The 16,756-nt window shown below is 48.5% G+C and overlaps 1 protein-coding gene across 2 annotated transcripts in view; it reads left to right on the forward strand.

The window, feature by feature from the left end:
- Positions 1 to 16,756, forward strand: part of LOC138968420 (chromosome-associated kinesin KIF4-like) — a 53,586-nt gene that overhangs the window by 32,392 nt on the left and 4,438 nt on the right. Inside the window, exons 17-27 of one of the 2 annotated variants that reach the window (XM_070340998.1) lie at positions 174 to 284; positions 674 to 757; positions 1,065 to 1,181; positions 1,634 to 1,777; positions 2,513 to 2,616; positions 3,083 to 3,132; positions 3,686 to 3,765; positions 4,453 to 4,623; positions 5,123 to 5,209; positions 6,117 to 6,194; positions 6,911 to 7,012. In XM_070340998.1, coding sequence (XP_070197099.1) covers positions 174 to 284; positions 674 to 757; positions 1,065 to 1,181; positions 1,634 to 1,777; positions 2,513 to 2,616; positions 3,083 to 3,132; positions 3,686 to 3,765; positions 4,453 to 4,623; positions 5,123 to 5,209; positions 6,117 to 6,194; positions 6,911 to 7,012 — 1,128 coding nt within the window. The remainder of the gene's footprint in view (positions 1 to 173; positions 285 to 673; positions 758 to 1,064; positions 1,182 to 1,633; positions 1,778 to 2,512; positions 2,617 to 3,082; positions 3,133 to 3,685; positions 3,766 to 4,452; positions 4,624 to 5,122; positions 5,210 to 6,116; positions 6,195 to 6,910; positions 7,013 to 16,756) is intronic. The other variant, XM_070340999.1, reaches the window with a different exon arrangement.

Raw genomic sequence — 16,756 nt, forward strand, 5'->3', positions numbered from 1 at the left:
TTGAGTGTTGGAATCCCAGTAGGGCCTGGTGGGTTAAGGATGGAGTTTGGCTGCCTAAATGGTGGGGTAAAACAGTCGTACACGTAAAATCCCACTCGCGCGAGGGTAAGCGAGAGTTGCAGCCTATGTACGCAGAAGATAAAGAAAATACAAATGGTGTGTGTGTTATACAGAGCCTGAAGCAGCACAGAGTGAAGCTGATGAAGCAGATGAAGGAGGAAAGCGACGTGTGGCGCAAGTGGAAGCAGCAGAAAGACAAGGAGGTCATGCAGCTCATGCAGAAGGTGGGTTCGATAAGGCCGAGAAAAACAAATCAAAGTTTATGATTCCACAACCAACCCAAATTTTTCCTCCCGATCCAAAAACTTTTTTTGACCTTTTCAAAAAATAAATTTCATAAAATGACAAAAATCGATTTTGCAGACGTTACAAGGAAGTTACTCTTCTCCAGCATCCAGGGAACACAGCTTGCACAATTTGAATAAAAGACAAACTGCAATTAAAAGATTTTTTTGTTTGTTTGTGATGACCTACCAACCCTAATTTTGTTGGCCTAGTCAATGGAAACAAAAGACTCTTTTTGTTAGATGGACGGTAAGCGTATTAGTATGATGATTATATATCTATGGATAATGCAGGTAACATTTTATTAACACTGCCGTTGCTCTTGCAGGATCGTAAGCGTCAAGCTGAGGTGACTAAGCTGCAGCAAACAAACCAGAAACAGCAGAGCGTCTTGAAACGCAAGGTGGAAGAGGTGAGGTTTGAATTTCATCACTCTTTTTCACCACTCACAATGTTTTGGGGCTTTCAGAGCTAGTTGTTTTTGGAGTAATTAATGACTATTTTTCAGGAATTTGGGGACAAAAACTCCATTTGAGTCCCGACTACGAATTTGAAACGTGCTTCAAATTAGGTTTATGTTGCTAATGTTGATTCCTTATATTTATCCTATCCTTATGTTGTATGTTTTCACACATTATGTTGTTTAGTGTGTGATATGCACCACGCATGAATTTTTGTCCAAGACAATAAAGTTGTCTATTTCTGTGGTTGTGCAACAGGCGGCAGCGGCCAACAAACGTCTGAAGGAGGCCCTGGCTCGCCAGAAGGCCGTGCTGAGTGAACGCAATGCCAAGATGGAAACCTGCGACTCTACCTCCATCGGCAACCGTGTCAGGGTCAGTTCTGCCCTCCTGGCACATAAGGATCCAGGATTTGCAATTTAAAAAATATAATTCAATATCACGAGAATAATAATTATAATAATAATGATGATAATGATAATAATATACGGGCCGGGGAATGATACACTTTTCGTCGTAAATACGACAAAGTACTTTTCTAATTGTGTAAGAAAAGAGCCTCCGTGTGCCCTTAAAAATGCTTAAAATGCAAAATGTTCTCGTCAGTACGCCCAAACCACTTTTACTCATTCCCAGGCCTGAATATAATACTTTATTTGTGTCCTGAAGAAGCTTCCATAGGCAAAGAAATTTGACATTTGTATTTGTGCCTTACTTGTCTTGGTAAGTTCAGACTTCTTTAGATTTTCAACATTGTTTGTCTCACACACATTTTGTTCCTTTCGAAATGAAAAAAATATTTACATTACATAGCGTTCTTCCGACAGAAATGGCTGAGCCATGAACTGGATGTGCGCGTCAGTCTGCGAGAGGCTCGGTATCACATGACCTCCCTCATGGCTGACCGCAAAGAGCTGAGTCAGCAGAAACGCCAGCTGCAAGGGAAACTGGGAGAGGGGCCCTGTGCTAAGGTAAGAGTAGCTTCCCTTGGGAGATATCCATTGTAATTGAACTGAGGGAGTATGGTGCGCATATGTGGAGGGTCACTACCGGTAGGGGAGACTACTCCCACAAATGGCGCACTGGTGAAGTAGCCAAGAGTTAGCGACCTTGACCATTATTGGTTACAAGGTGCTACTCAGTCTGATACTCATAAGTAGGGTAACTGAGGTGAGTATTCTTAGAAATAGTCATTTTACTTGTAAAAAATACATTTTTCTTTTCCTGTTTTCCTTTACCTGATGTTTGTTGATCTAAAAAAATCTTTGTCTGCCTTGTATTTCTCTGTGTGTTTGTGGGCGCATGTGTATGTTTATAGTATTGGGTTTTTTTTGTTATTAGAGAGTGAGAGGTCTGAAATCTACTGCTTCAGGGCTGTGGTTTATCGTCAGCAGTTGGCAAAACGCCAGAATTGATATATAAAATTGTCCCAAAGGTTACCGCCATAATTCACGCGTACCCGTCTTTGGCAGCGCATGCCTGTCGGATATGCTGTCTGTAAACATTGTGTTGGCTCTTTGTTAGCCTGGCAACTATCTCTTTTTGTCTGTACGGCTGAAGCATGTGCCTTTGTCAGCCGGCCTTCCTAGTGACACTCAAGAATCCCTGCTCAAGTACGCTAACGACAGGCTTCGATTGTTGCTGTTGCTGTGGTTGTTTTAGTCATATAAGATTTGTTTGATTGTCATTTGTTGGTGTATGTACAGAAATACGCGTGGATGGATGACAGCGGTGCACGATCCGAGAAAAGCTTTGAGGAGGAGGAGATCAGGGAACAAATAGAAGTCTTGAACACAGATATTGAGCTCAGGTAACTTCTTCTTTTTCTTGTTCCTGGTTGCATCAAATACATATTTCTTCAGTAATTTAAATTAGACAAGCGGTTAAATGACCGTGTGTGTATGCACGCTGTTGCTATTGTACATCGTCGTGAGCTCTGGTGAGAAGGGGCGATTAATAAGTTCATTATTATTATTATTATTACAAGTACTGCTTCATGAAAATCATCCTTTCAATGTTGTCTATTTATCTAATGAAGACGGAGGTGTGTATGTTGAGCTCAAGGACTGACTCGCTTCAGTAATCGACAAATCTCAGTAATGAGCAGTGTCCGTCTGTATGGGCAGCCGGCTGTGAACAGTGGCTGAGAAGAATTAACGACTACGTTTTATGTTAAGTGAGTCTGCTTATGCAAGGCTGAGTCCGTTACTATTAAACATGAGCACGTGCTAGAAGACGGATGTTTCTAACAAGGTATTGCTGGTTTTTTTCCACAGGAATATCCAAATCCAAGACCTGCAGCAGAAGATCTGTGATGCTGACCAAGGTTAGTTGAAACAACCCCATTCCCTTCTTCTTTCCAGCGTTTTTATTTACCACACGCACACACACATGCATGCATGCATGAGCAGACACACACACACACACACTCACACACACACTCACACACACACTCACTCACACACTCACTCACACTCACACACACACACACACAGATACACACTCACTCACACTCACACACTCACTCACACTCACACACTCACTCACACTCACACGCACACACACTCACACACTCACTCACACACTCACACACTCACACACTCACTCACACTCACTCACTCACACTCACTCACTCACTCACTCACTCTTTACAACAAATGTCAAGGTAACAGTGTGGTCGAGTTTGGGTAAAAATTAATAGAACATTTCAAAGCATCCTTTCAGGAAAGAACATTTCAAAGCATCCTTTCAGGAAAGAACATTTCAAAGCATCCTTTCGGGTAATTTTTACCCCCTGATTTTTTTTTTATGTCATGCGTGATTGTTGTAAAATTCTCTCAGTACATACTTATTAACTGCCCTGGTGTTTTTTTCCACAGAGAACAAGAGCAAGTCCATGTGGGAGAGCGTGCACACCATGATGGAGGCCAAGTGTGCCTTGAAGTGGCTTCTCGAACAGGTATTCATGCTTTCTGCATTTCTAGATCATCTACGCATGTGACCTACACCATCCTCAGTACAACAACAAAAAGTTTGTTTTCAATGACGAGGTGAAAAAAAATTGTCCGGCCGGTACGTTGGGTTTTTTTTTGGGGGGGGGGAGGGGGATTTTTGTTGTTGAAGTTTTTAATTTTTATTTACACAGGCTTATGTGGCTTTTTATTGATCGAACATTGCACAAACTGTGTCCCCTGGCTCAGGGTTTAACCTGGGAGAAAAAGGCAATGGGACATGTGTCCCCCTCAACCAAATTCCGATGGGACATAGTCTAAGGCAAGAAGCGCCAAAGAGGCCTGTACGCGTTTTGACCAAAGATTCAAAATGGTGCAATATGGTGCCATCTGAGAATTAGCCGCTATATCGTGTTATCTCTGTATGTATGTGTGTGTTATCCGATGTAAAGTGTACATTTGGTGGCGCAGTGGTACGTAATCTCAATGCGCCCTTTGACGCACTGACGGAAATTGTGATGGGACATTTTCAGATTTAAGGCGCCAATGGCGCAGGGCACACTAATAAATGAAACCCTTCTGGCTGTGGGAGAAGAGTACCTTTTCTTGAAAAAGTTTTAAATGGGGGTTTCCACTGTACTGAATTCAGAATACTCGTGTCAACACCTTTTTCATCTCTGCTGTCTTTGCACCAGGCAGTTGATGCCAAAGCCGATCGCTCAACCCTGCAGGGGGAGCTGAAGTCGGCCAACGAAACCACCAAGGAGCGGAACGAGGCCGAGGAGAAGATGACGAAAGAGATGCAGCGTCTCAACAAGATCCACGAGGAGGAGCTTATGCAGCTGAGAAAAGAGCACCAGCAGAAGGTGTGTGTGTGTGGGACGGGGGGTGTGTGTGTGTGAGAGAAAGAGAGAGCGTGTGTTTGTGAGTGTGTGTGTGTATGTACATGTGGGTGGGTGTATGTGCATTCATATGTGTGTGAGTGTGTGGCTGTGTGAGGAAGAAAAGGAGGGGGGGGGAGAAGTAAGGGTTAGTGTATTGCGGTCTGGTGTTTGTTGTTTTTACCCCGCCATTTAGGCAGCCATACGCCACTTTCGGAGGAAGCATGCTGGGTATTTTCGTGTTTCTATAACCCACCGAACTCTGACATGGATTACAGGATCTTTTCAGTGCGCACTTGGTCTTGTGCTTGAAGGGGGATAAGGCACTAGCCGGTCTACACATAAGACTAAGTTGACCTGGGAGATTGTAAAAATCACCACCCTTAGCCCACCAGGTGCGGCCAGGATTCGAAACAGCGACCTTCCACATGGGAGGCCAGCGTCATATTCAGTAGGTGTCTCATATGTATGACTGGTGTTACAGATGCTGTTCTTGCTGGGCATGGAGAAGACCAAGCAGAAGGAGGAGAAGCTTGGAGACAACGCTCTCAGGAAGAAGCTCGAGATTCAGGTAATAAAACTGCTTCAGAAAGTGTACAGTTTTTTGAGTCACTTGAGAAAAAGTGACTCTATGTAATCGGTCAGTGATAGTCTGTCCGGCCGGCCGGCCGGCCGGCCGTCCGTAGACACCACCTTAACGTTGGACTTTTCTCGGAAACTATCAAAGCGATCGGGCTCATATTTTGTTTAGTCGTGACCTCCAATGACCTCTACACTTTAACGATGGTTTTGTTGACCTTTGACCTTTTTCAAGGTCACAGGTCAGCGTCAAAGGAAAAATTAGACATTTTATATCTTTGACAAAGTTCATCGGATGTGATTGAAACTTTGTAGGATTATTCTTTACATCAAAGTATTTACATCTGTAGCCTTTTACGAACGTTATCAGAAAAACAAGGGAGATAACTAGCCTTTTCTGTTCGGCAACACACAACTTAACGTTGGGCTTTTCTCGGAAACTATAAAAGTGACCGGGCTCAAATTTTATGTGAACGTGACTCATTGTGTTGTGAATAGCAATTTCTTCCTGTCCATCTGATGCCTCATATAATATTCAGAACTGCGAAAGTGACTCGATCGAGCGTTTGCTCTTCTTGTTACATATGATCATATCTGAAAAAATCAGGTCTTAAAATGGAGGTAAATTAACAGAGGCTATGGAAAACAAAAAAATCAGAAAAATCAAGATCTTAAAAAAGAGGAATGTTATAAATTGGGGGGGGGGGGGGGAGGAATTTACTAAAAAGGGTGGCTACACTGTTTTGTTTCTTCTTTCAAACTGAGGCTTCAATAACTTTTAAATCCTTTTGATCCTAAGGGAGCCATGTAATCTTTGATGGGATGCCTCATTGTAGCAAATGTGCATGATTATTTATGATTTATTGTAGTACTGTATTTGTACAATTCTCTTCTGACAGATGGGTGAGCTTAACCAGATGTCTTCTATGGCTGAAGATCTCGAGAAGAAGACGGCAGAGTGTGAGGAACTGAAAAGAGTACGTATATCTGCTTTAATCCATGTGTCAACTTGCCAACTGTTTGAGAGAGAGAGAAAAAGAAACAAAACTTCTTGACCTTTTTTGATGCAATGACTGTTCCTTCCTTGTATGTGTATGTGGAGCATCATAATTATTCAAAATACAAAAATACCCAGCATGCATCCTCCGAAAGCGGCATGGCTGCCTAAATGGCGGGGTAAAAACGGTCAAACACATAAAAATATGCTCGTGCAAATACATGAGTGTCCGTTATCAGCATTCACCTGCGGGCTCATGTTCCTATCCATTTTCTCATTATGTCTGTTATCATTTGTGAACAGTCAGCATATCATAGAAATAACTCAGAATGTATCGATCGAACACTGGATTTCCCTTCTTTGAGCCATGTGACGTCAGAGTCCGACAAAAACACATATGTAGGCGGCTAGCCGAGACTGCAAAAGAGTGCATGTTTTTGTGCATTTAATTGAAAAAAGGGAATTCAAACTATAATGGATCGTTCAAAAATGTTATTCATATTTTTTACCAAAATATGACATTTGAGTTTTTACAAAGATCTGGACAGTCATTGTTCACCTCGACCACTGGCGCGGTCTGGGAAGAACACTGACTGTCTCGATCTGTGTAAAATGTAATATTTTCGTAAAAAACACAAATAATGTACAATGTATAATATTTTTAATGCTTGACATTTGAATTGTGTGCGCTTGCAGAGGATGACCGGGATGATGATGTATGACGGTAAGATGGCCTTGATGCCGAGCATCGACGACCCCAACGGCTCGCCCTTCCTCACGCCAAGACGCAAGCCAAAGGTAACTTTTGCTACTTTTGCAGAGCTGCCATGCTACGTTTGAAGAGCAAATGCTACGCCAAACCATAGACCAAATAGCCTGGACCGCCAACTCGTCACGTGACACTTCGAGGTTACGACGCTCGACTTTCAGGGGCGCTTAGCGTCCGGTTTGAAAGGCAAGCTATTCGACAGTGAAAAGAAAGCACGCTCCAGTTATTTGTGACAATGGGAGGTGACACTGAACTGGATTTTCCAAAACTCCAATCTAAACTTAACAAAACTCATCGAAAAACATGTTCCATATGCACTTTAGCTGAGTTTATTTTAGCATTTTCAGAACTTACCTCGGCAACTTCGTCCATGTTTACAATCGACACCGGATATGACATCCCCCTGATTTCTGAAAGGCCATGTAAGCGTAGGTTCCTAAATGCGAGAGGCCTCTACCTCGTAATAGAGAGAAAGCGGAGAGAGAGCTAGTTGGCGGTCCAGGATAAATGGTCTATGGCCAAACTAAAGATTGCTAGGCTTAAACAAATAATTGACGTCATATAAAATAAGCTTTTGCATTGATGGCCAAATCTCAACAGTCAATATAACACTTACCTCGACAGTACTATTCTTGCACATTATCTATTATAGGCCGAAAAAATTGGACAAAACGCTGCGTGGGTACAATTATCTCCCATAACCATGCGCCACCGTGGATCCCAAGCACTGTCTGAGTGCTTCCCCCTTCAGGGATGCAAAATAGCCGCTAAACGGCGAAAAAATCGCCGTTTTTACTTTTTGAAATCGCCGTTTTTCATGCACAATCGCCGAAAAAAAAGAAGAGGAAAAATGTAAACCGAGCATGCCTCTCGGTGTTTATTCTCAAGCGGGCGAATCCGAAAGCCGTATTCTTAAACGGGCGAAGCTGTAAACCGTTTGTCATTTCCAAACACGTGAGCGCGGGCGCGTTAAACTTGTGCCTTCCCGAAAAATGGCTTCGTGCATGAAGTTCGTTGAACGCGGGTTTGAAAAGAAAATCAAGGAAAACGCACGCAAAGAACGAGTGGAAATGGGAGTGGTTGGACAGAAACGTCAACGAGCAAAGAGTAGGCGATGTCATCCGCAAAATTGAAAAAGCCGGAAACGCATTTTGTGTCACTTTAGAGAAGGTGTTTAGTGCTTCAGTGACAGTAAGGATATAAGATCTGCATTGTGTGCCAGGGATTTGAGACTTTAAAGTTTCAAATACATCCAAAGCAAAGGGATTTTTACAGTTGCCATTACAGACTTTGTGACTTGCCAATGCCTTCTTGTCAGTGCCATGGATTGATACAGCTTGCAGAAACGAGTGAGTCAACATATCTCTGTCTCCCTGTCCCTCTCTCTCCAAGCAATGTCATGTGGCTGCTTTGTACAAGTATATGATTGTCCATATTTTCAATGATCAGAAGACAGAACACTCTAGTCTAATGACTGTTCATTTGGTAAAAATATTAGTGGTACTAAACTCTATAGTCTATAAGCAGTAATTTTTCTGAAGTAAATTTAGTAAAACAGTAAGTATTGTACATTATTTTAGACACTGTGAATATAATTTTTTTTTAGGGTAATATTGCCGTTTATGCATGTTTTTGGTCATTAATTTGTTCATAATGCTTCAGCTTCAGGGGGCGCTGCCCCCTGAACCCCCGCCAGGGCGTTGCCCCAGGACCCCACTGGGGGCCTTCGGCGACCCCCAGACCCCCGCCACTTTTCCTCTTTTTTTTAATTTTTTGTTTGCATCCCTGCCCTTACAGGATGTAGGTGGCGCGTCCTCTTTCTTTTTTCGCGCGTGACAGTAGGCTGTGTTTCTGCTGCGCTCCCGGATTATTTTGGATTCTAGAGTCTTCTTTTCTGTGTGGATTACCACCTGTTGGATTTTTGTGTGTTATTCCACTTCTGGCTTGAGGCTACGTTGTTTTTCTTCCAACTTGTGCCTCCGTTGTTGTGTGGCGGACTCGGCGTGCCTACCGTCCTACTTCGTGGTGACCGGTCGTCTGCTTCTCGTTTCGCCTCATTCACTTGAGTATTGACCTAATTTTCTTTGAATTTTGTTAATTCTCGATTTTTTAAGGGTACGTACAGGGCGAGGTAGGATGTCTCGTCTTGTTTTGGGCTCTGGTTCTACGGAACCAGAGTCTGCCGGGAGCAACCCTTCCCCGGGCGCACAGCGTCATGTTTTGCGCACGGACAGGGGGACCTTTCGGCGCTCCGACTCTCCCTCCCCAAACGCTTTGCGTTTGCGGCGAGGGAGGGCGGAGAAAGCCTGTTTGAGCAAGCTCAATGCGAGCTTGCTCAAACAGGCTGGGCTTGAACCTGGGACTTCGGGCGGGGCTGCGCCGTCGAAGGTTCGGGGAAGGTCGAGGGGAAAGAAAAAGCTTCTTTCTCCTTCTCCTTCCGTGGAACACGCTTCCCCCCCTTCGACGCCGTTGTCCGGCCCTCAGTCTCAGGCTTCAGCTTCTCCCGGTTTCAAGCCTGGGGGGAAGGTTTCCTTCTCCTCCCTGGCTCGAATCCGGGGGCGGGTCGATTCCCAACCCTCTTTGGGGGTTGGTGAATCTGATCTAGGGGCTACGGGAGAGACTCAGGTTTCGACTTCTTTCTTTTCCGGTGCCTCTCCTGTGCCCTCCTCGGTTTCCACCGCTGTGGAAACCAGGAGGGACACGGGTCCTCCTCTGAACTCCCTCGCTGGGTCGTCTACTGCTGTTTCGACAGTAGTCTCGGACTCATGGGGGGGGAGATCGGAGGAGATGACGGGGTCTATGAATTCCCTCCCCGCTGGGGTTGGGATGCGAATTGACCCCGTTCAGGGCGGTCCTGTGGGGGCAGGGGTTTCAGGCTTCGTGCCTACGACCACTGCTACTACGGTTCCCTCTGACGTCCGTGTGACTGGTGGCTGTCCCTCTATGAAACGCTCCGGCCGACTAGTTACTGGACGTGGAGGTGTTCGACAGAACGTGGTACTTCTGTCGAATGGTCAGGGCGACGGGAACATTGTTTCTGTTGCTCAGACCGACACCTCCGACCGGACCGTCTTGACCCCACGCCATTCCTTAGCGTCTGGTGTTCGGGTGACGGATGGTCCGGACCAAGGGTCCGGAACGGTCCAGGCTTACGGGTCGGGATCGAACCGGACCCACGGGTCCCGACTGGACTTGACCTCCGGGTTTGGTCCGGACGGGACCCATGGTACGGGACCGTACCGGACCTTAGGGTCCGGTGCGGGACAGTACCTCTGGCCCTTGCCGGACCTACGGGTCCGGATGGTACGGTACGGGACCAGTGGTCCGGTCGGGACCGGACCACCCGACCACCTCTGTTGGTCCGGGTGGTCTGGCACCGAACCGGAACACACCGGACCACCGGACCTACGGGTCCGGATGGTACGGTACGGGACCAGTGGTCCGGTCGGGACCGGACCACCCGACCACCTCTGTTGGTCCGGGTGGTCTGGCACCGAACCGGAACACACCGGACCACCGGACCTACGGGTCCGGGTGGTACGGTGTTTCCACGTCCGGACCGAACCACCCGAACACTTTTGTGGGTACGGATGGTTCTGTGCCGAACGGGACCTCCGGATGGTACGGGACCGGACCGGACCACCGGACCGGACCGGATCACCGGAACACCGGACCACCCGACCGGACCGGATCGGCACCCCCGACCGGACCGGACCATTTCTTTTCTGATCAGACCCGATGGGTCCCTGTTCAGTCTATAAATGGCGGGGGTTCGTTGGCTGGACTGACCCAACAGTCGCAGGGTTTTTGTTGTTCTCTCCCTTCGGCTGCTGGAGACGTTTCGTCTTTGGGGCAGGGGTCTTCGCGGCCTCTTGCTTCAGTGGGCGTTTCGTCACAGCCTACTTCATCACTTTCGGCTCCTCCCCCTCAAGCTTCCTACACTCCTGCTGTTGAGGAGTTGTCGGGAAGTGAAGAGGAGAGTGAGTCAGAGGACGATGGGGAGGAGGATCAGGGTCGCCCTGAGGTTAACACTGATCCTCTACCCTTGCCGGTTTCTGATGGAACTTCCGAAGCTATGCTTCGTACTTTCCAACAGTACATGACAGACATCACGCGGCGTCTTGACGCCACGGATGCCTCTCTTAAGCGTCTGTCGTCTAGTGTTCCCAACCCTTCGGTTGACACACAGGACGTGGAGTCTGAGGACGAGAGGCAGGAGGCTCTCCCTCGCACAGCTAGAAGGACGTTTGAACAGTTTCAGGACGTCCTTCCCTCCGACGCCCTCTCGTCCTTGGAGTCCGCTTCGGCCCGGGCGCGGGAGGCACACGCCGCGTCTGCTGGCGGCTCGTTTTATGAACGATCCGGCCGCCAGCAATTCGCGTTCCACCCTAGTCTTAGTGCCACGGTGGAAGCGGCAGCACATCGCCTGAGGAGTACAGATTCACGTGCGAACGCGACCTATGTTCCTCGGGAGGACGCGGATTCAGTGCCGTGCTTTCCTTCGGGAGGCGCACCTCCACTGTTTCCTCGTGTCCAATCTGTTTCGTCCCTCCCTTTTCCCTTTGACTCTCGAACTCTCCCTTTCCAGACTTCGAGTGTTCAGGGTGGGGCTGACGGTGATGTGTTCGTTGGGGAGGTGCCTTCGGTCAAGAAGGTGGAACTGAGCTCTGCTTCGTTCCACAATCTTGAGGCCACCGTTTCTTCCATTGTCGAGGCCCAATCACAGGCCTTGACATGGATGAGCACGCTGTCCACACTGTTGGACCCTCCCGATCGGGCAGAGTCCGATTCCACTCGGGTCCTTGACACGGTTCGAGTGGATCGGGCTTTGCATGCCGTGCGATCGTGCGTGACGACTGCGGCAGAATTGGCCATTGGAACACGGGTCCACTTGTTGGCCCTGTTCCGTGATCATTTTCTGGCTACTTCTTTAGTGCCTCCGGATATGAGGAAGAGTCTGAGGAACACGTTTCCTCAGCCTTCTTCCCTCTTTCATCCGGGCACTGTCCGTTCTGTGGTGGAGTCCACACGCCAGAGGAACACTGATTCTCTGATGGTTGGCCTCGCTGCTTCGGCGACGTCGGCGGGGAGTAAGAGAAGTGCTACAGTCACCTCCAGCTCCCAGCCTCAGAAGAAGAAGAAGAAGAAGCCAGTTTCACTGCCTCCTTCTTCCTCCTCTCAGGCGCCTGTCGCGTTCCCCCCTGCGGCCCCGGCTTCTCGTGCTCCCAAGCGCAAGAAGAAGGGTGCTCAGACAGGTAAGGGTAAGCAGCACCACCAGGGGGGTGGTCGCAAGCCTGCGCCTGCCCGCCAGCAGAATTTTCAGTGAGTCCCGGCCCTACGTTGACGCCCCCTCAAGTTGCCCCTCTTTCGTCCGTCGGTTCCCTTTTTCGGGCCCGCGACATGTGGGGCAGACTGGTCTCCAACCAGTTTATCTTGAGGGTGGTGGGGTCGGGGTTTTCTCTACCGCTGTCGTCACAACCTCCATTGTCCGCTCTACCTTTGACGTTCCCCCCTCCTCGAGACCCTGCCAGATGGCAGGCTCTTCAAGACGAGGTGAACTCGTTGGTCGAGAAGAAGGCTGTCTACCCCCTTTCTCAGCCTTCTCCGGGGTTCTACTCCCGCCTGTTCACCGTCCCCAAAAAGGACGGCAGGTTCAGGCCGGTGTTGGACCTCTCCACCTTGAACTTGTACCTTCGCAGGTGCAAGTTCAAGATGGAAACCCCTTCGTCGGTCCGGTTGGCCATCCGGCCAAACGATTGGGCCACGTCTGTGGACCTCCAGGATGCTTACTTCCACATCCTGGTGGCCCCGGGGTACCGACATCTGCTCCGGTTTGTTTGGGAGGGCACAGTGTTCGAGTTTCGGGCCCTCCCATTCGGCCTGTCCTTGGCCCCGCTGATTTTTACAAAGGTGGTCAAGGAGCTGGCGGCGTTGGTCAGAGCTCAGGGTGTGCGTCTGCGTCAATATTTGGACGATTGGCTCACCCTGGCCCAGTCTCGCGATCAATGCCTCCAACACACCCGGCAGGTCCTGGACCGGACCCATGCCTTGGGGTTCCAGATACAGTGGCACAAGTCGGACCTCGTGCCAGCCCAGCAGTTTTGCTACTTGGGGATGGCGTTCGACACAGTGCTTTACACTGTGTCTCCCTCCCCGGACAGAATCCTCTCCCTGAGGCGAAAGATCCTCTCCATTCAGGCTTGCCGCGCTGTTCCTCACAGACGGCTGGCGGAACTGTTGGGTTCCATGGAGTCTGTCGCTCTGCTGCTGCCCCTTGCAAGGCTACACAAACGTCCCCTGCAACGGGCAGTAGCAGATCGGACTTCCAGGCCTCTCGATTACACCGAGTTGGTCCAGATCGGGCCTTGGTTTCACGAGGCTGTAGTCCAATGGCTGGACCCGATCTGGCTCAACTCTGCGGTGCCTATCCAACCGAGACGGCCGTCTCTCTTCCTGTACACCGACGCTTCTACGCGGGGTTGGGGGGCCCACCTGGACCTGCACGAGGCCCAGGGGGTCTGGACCCAGGAGGAGTCCCTCCTACACATCAACTTTCTAGAGTTGGAGGCGGTTCGTCGGGCTCTGCTGGAGTTTCGCCTCCTGATTCGGGATCAGGATGTGTTGGTCCACGGGGACAACACCACATGCCTAGCTTACCTTCGCCACCAGGGGGGCACCAATTCTCGGTCCCTCTCCCTGTTGGCGGAGGAGATTCTGCTCTGGTGCCAGACCAATCAGGTCCGGATGTCAGTCCAATTCGTTCCGGGGAAACTGAACGCCCTGGCCGACATTCTCAGTCGGGGCGATCAGGTTCTCCCCACAGAATGGACCATCGCTCACAACGTTCTACGGCGTCTGTGGGCAAGGTGGGACCGTCCTCTGATCGATCTGTTCGCAACTCGATTCAGCGCTCGGCTTCCCAGGTACGTCAGCCCCTTTCGAGACACGAATGCGTTCCACGTGGACGCATTCACTCTCTCGTGGAGGCTCCTCGATGCTTACGCCTATCCCCCGACATCTCTGATTCCGAGGGTACTGGCAAAGTATCTGCAGGAACGGCCAAGACTGATTTTGGTCGCGCCTTACTGGCCAACAGCTCCGTGGTTTCCAGATCTTCGCGGTCTCACCCACGTAGACCCTCTACCTCTGAATCTGTACGGGGGAAGTCTGCTCCAGCCTCGATCAGGCCTCCCTCATCCACGTCCAGAGAGTCTGTGCTTGACCGCATGGCTCTTGTGCGCTCCAAACTGCTTGCACTAGGATTGCACAAGAGTTCAGTAGAGTTTTCCTTGAACGCTAAGAGGCGATCAACTAATCAGCTCTACGACTTACGCTGGAGAGCTTGGGCCTCCTTCGCCTTGTCCAAGGGGATAAAGCCGCTTTATCCCTCAACACAGGACTTGGCCAACTTCCTGGTGGAAGTGTATCAAAAGAAGAGTCTTTCTTCTAAGACTCTTCTTGGATACAAATCTGCCATCACTTCCACGATTGCGGCTGCTACTGGTCGCAGACCTGAACACTTGATCAGTTCCTCCCTCATCGCTAATGTCCTTTCGGGTATTAGCAATGCAGCGGTGTCTAAACCTCGGGTTTCATTTCCCAAGTGGGATGTCTTCCTGGTTCTCAAACTCCTGCGTAGCAAGGAGTTTGAACCCCTGGCAGGCATTAGTATCAAGTTCCTGACTTTTAAGACTGTGTTCCTCATCGCTTTAGCCACTTGCCGTAGACTCAGTGGTATTCAAGCTTTGAGTGGCCTGGAATTTGACATTTAAGTTCACCACACATCAGGTGACGTTGGCTTTCCTACCAGACTTTCGAGCCAAGAATCAGAATGCCTCGGAGTTGTCCAAACCAGTAGTCATTCAAGCCTTGGCTCCCACTCTTGAACATGATGACCCTGATCGCTTCCTCTGCCCAGTACGTGCCCTTAGAGTGTACCTGGATAGAACACGTAGCTTTCGGTCTTCTAAGCGGTCACTGTTTGTCTCGCTTAATCCGAAGTACCAATCGGATATTTCTAGACAAACTTTAGCTCGTTGGCTGACCTTGCTTATCAAACAGGCTTATGTTCATGCTCAAGTGGATGTGGTCCCTGACATCAGGGCACACGAGATTCGGGCTATCGGCTCCTCGTTGGCGCACGTGCGGGGTGCCTCGCTCCAAAGCATAATGGCGGTCGCGTTCTGGAAGACTCCAGCCACGTTTATTAACCACTATATGCGAGACTTTTCCAGTCTCAGGCTTGACCAGTCGTATGGCATTGCCAAAGCAGTGGTTGCCAGCATGGTCACGTCAGTCTAAGGTATTTTTCTTGGGTATATTTTCTTTTACGGTAGTACTGTTCGAAAATTGCCTGGGTATCTTAATCCTTGGATTTAAGTGATTTTGATTAAGGAGTTTAATACTCTACATATCACCCTCACACCACTCTGGTATTCTGTGCAAGAATAGTACTGTCGAGGTAAGTGTTATATTGACTGTAAGGCTTCTTTTTAAGCCTACTGTCTATATGATACTTACCGAGACAGTACTATTAGAGTTTCCCTCCCGCCTCCCCTCTTGATATGTTATGGGCTTTTTGAGGGTCTGCAGCTCATAAAGAAAGAGGACGCGCCACCTACATCCTGTAAGGGGGAAGCACTCAGACAGTGCTTGGGATCCACGGTGGCGCATGGTTATGGGAGATAATTGTACCCACGCAGCGTTTTGTCCAATTTTTTCGGCCTATAATAGATAATGTGCAAGAATAGTACTGTCTCGGTAAGTATCATATAGACAGTAGGCTTAAAAAGAAGCCTTACATTTTAACTCGTGGCTGGCGTGTTAATTCAAGAAAGTCACTAGCCCGCCAGAAATGTTGCTGGCACGGTACATACCACAGTTTCTGCTTTGAAACTCAGTAGTTCAACCAAAAGTGTTGCATTTGACCAGACTTTTCACTGGCCAGCCGGGCGAGTTGCCAGGTGGTTTCTACTAGCCCGGCGGATTTTTTACTCGCCCCTGGCAATTGGGCGAATGATTTGGCCATCCCTGTTTTGCTCGAGTTCGTGTCCTAGCTGCATATTTTCAATTGTTTCATGTCATGCATTTGACATAAAATCTTGTTTAAGCAAAGATTGCTACGCTTAAACAAATAATCACAAGCATGCAACAGTTCCCTCTTTTCTGTGATTCCTTGTACTCATTGGCTCACGAAGTGTAGCCTATACGATCGTAACTTTGTCTGTCTGTGCGTTTGTGCGTGTGTGTGTGTGTTTGTGCGTGTGTATGTCTGTGGTAGAAACTTTAACATTTCCGAGTCTATGTGTGAGTGGTTATCCAAGACTGTGGATAAAGCTCGCATAAGATTACGTCACGGTCAAAAGTGTTTGACGTCAATTAATGCATCATGACGGCATGCCTCCCTGTAGTCTTTCTCTCTCGCGTGGTGTGTGTGGTCTCGGTCATTGTTATTTTGAGCGGGCCGAGACTATTTGGCAGTCGTGTCCCTGTTAGTAGGCTACATGCAGACAGACAGATCTAGATCTAGTGTCTCTCTTTCTTGCACAGTGTCACCTAAGCTTACTGTGTGTGTGGGTGTGTATGTGTGACGGAGTGATTGAGTTTGTGTTACTGTTTGTCTATTTCTTACGTGAGCCTTGAAGGCTTCGCCTCTTGTTTTTGTTTAGCGGTCACAAAAGGGGCCATAAAACATTGTCTACACTGAAAAGTGGTACTGCAGATACTCTCAAATGGGCATTTTATGTTCCTGCATTCTCATGAAACTTTATAAA

This window comes from Littorina saxatilis, linkage group LG6, assembly GCF_037325665.1.
Source record: "Littorina saxatilis isolate snail1 linkage group LG6, US_GU_Lsax_2.0, whole genome shotgun sequence".
Taxonomy (NCBI): Eukaryota; Metazoa; Mollusca; class Gastropoda; order Littorinimorpha; family Littorinidae; genus Littorina; species Littorina saxatilis.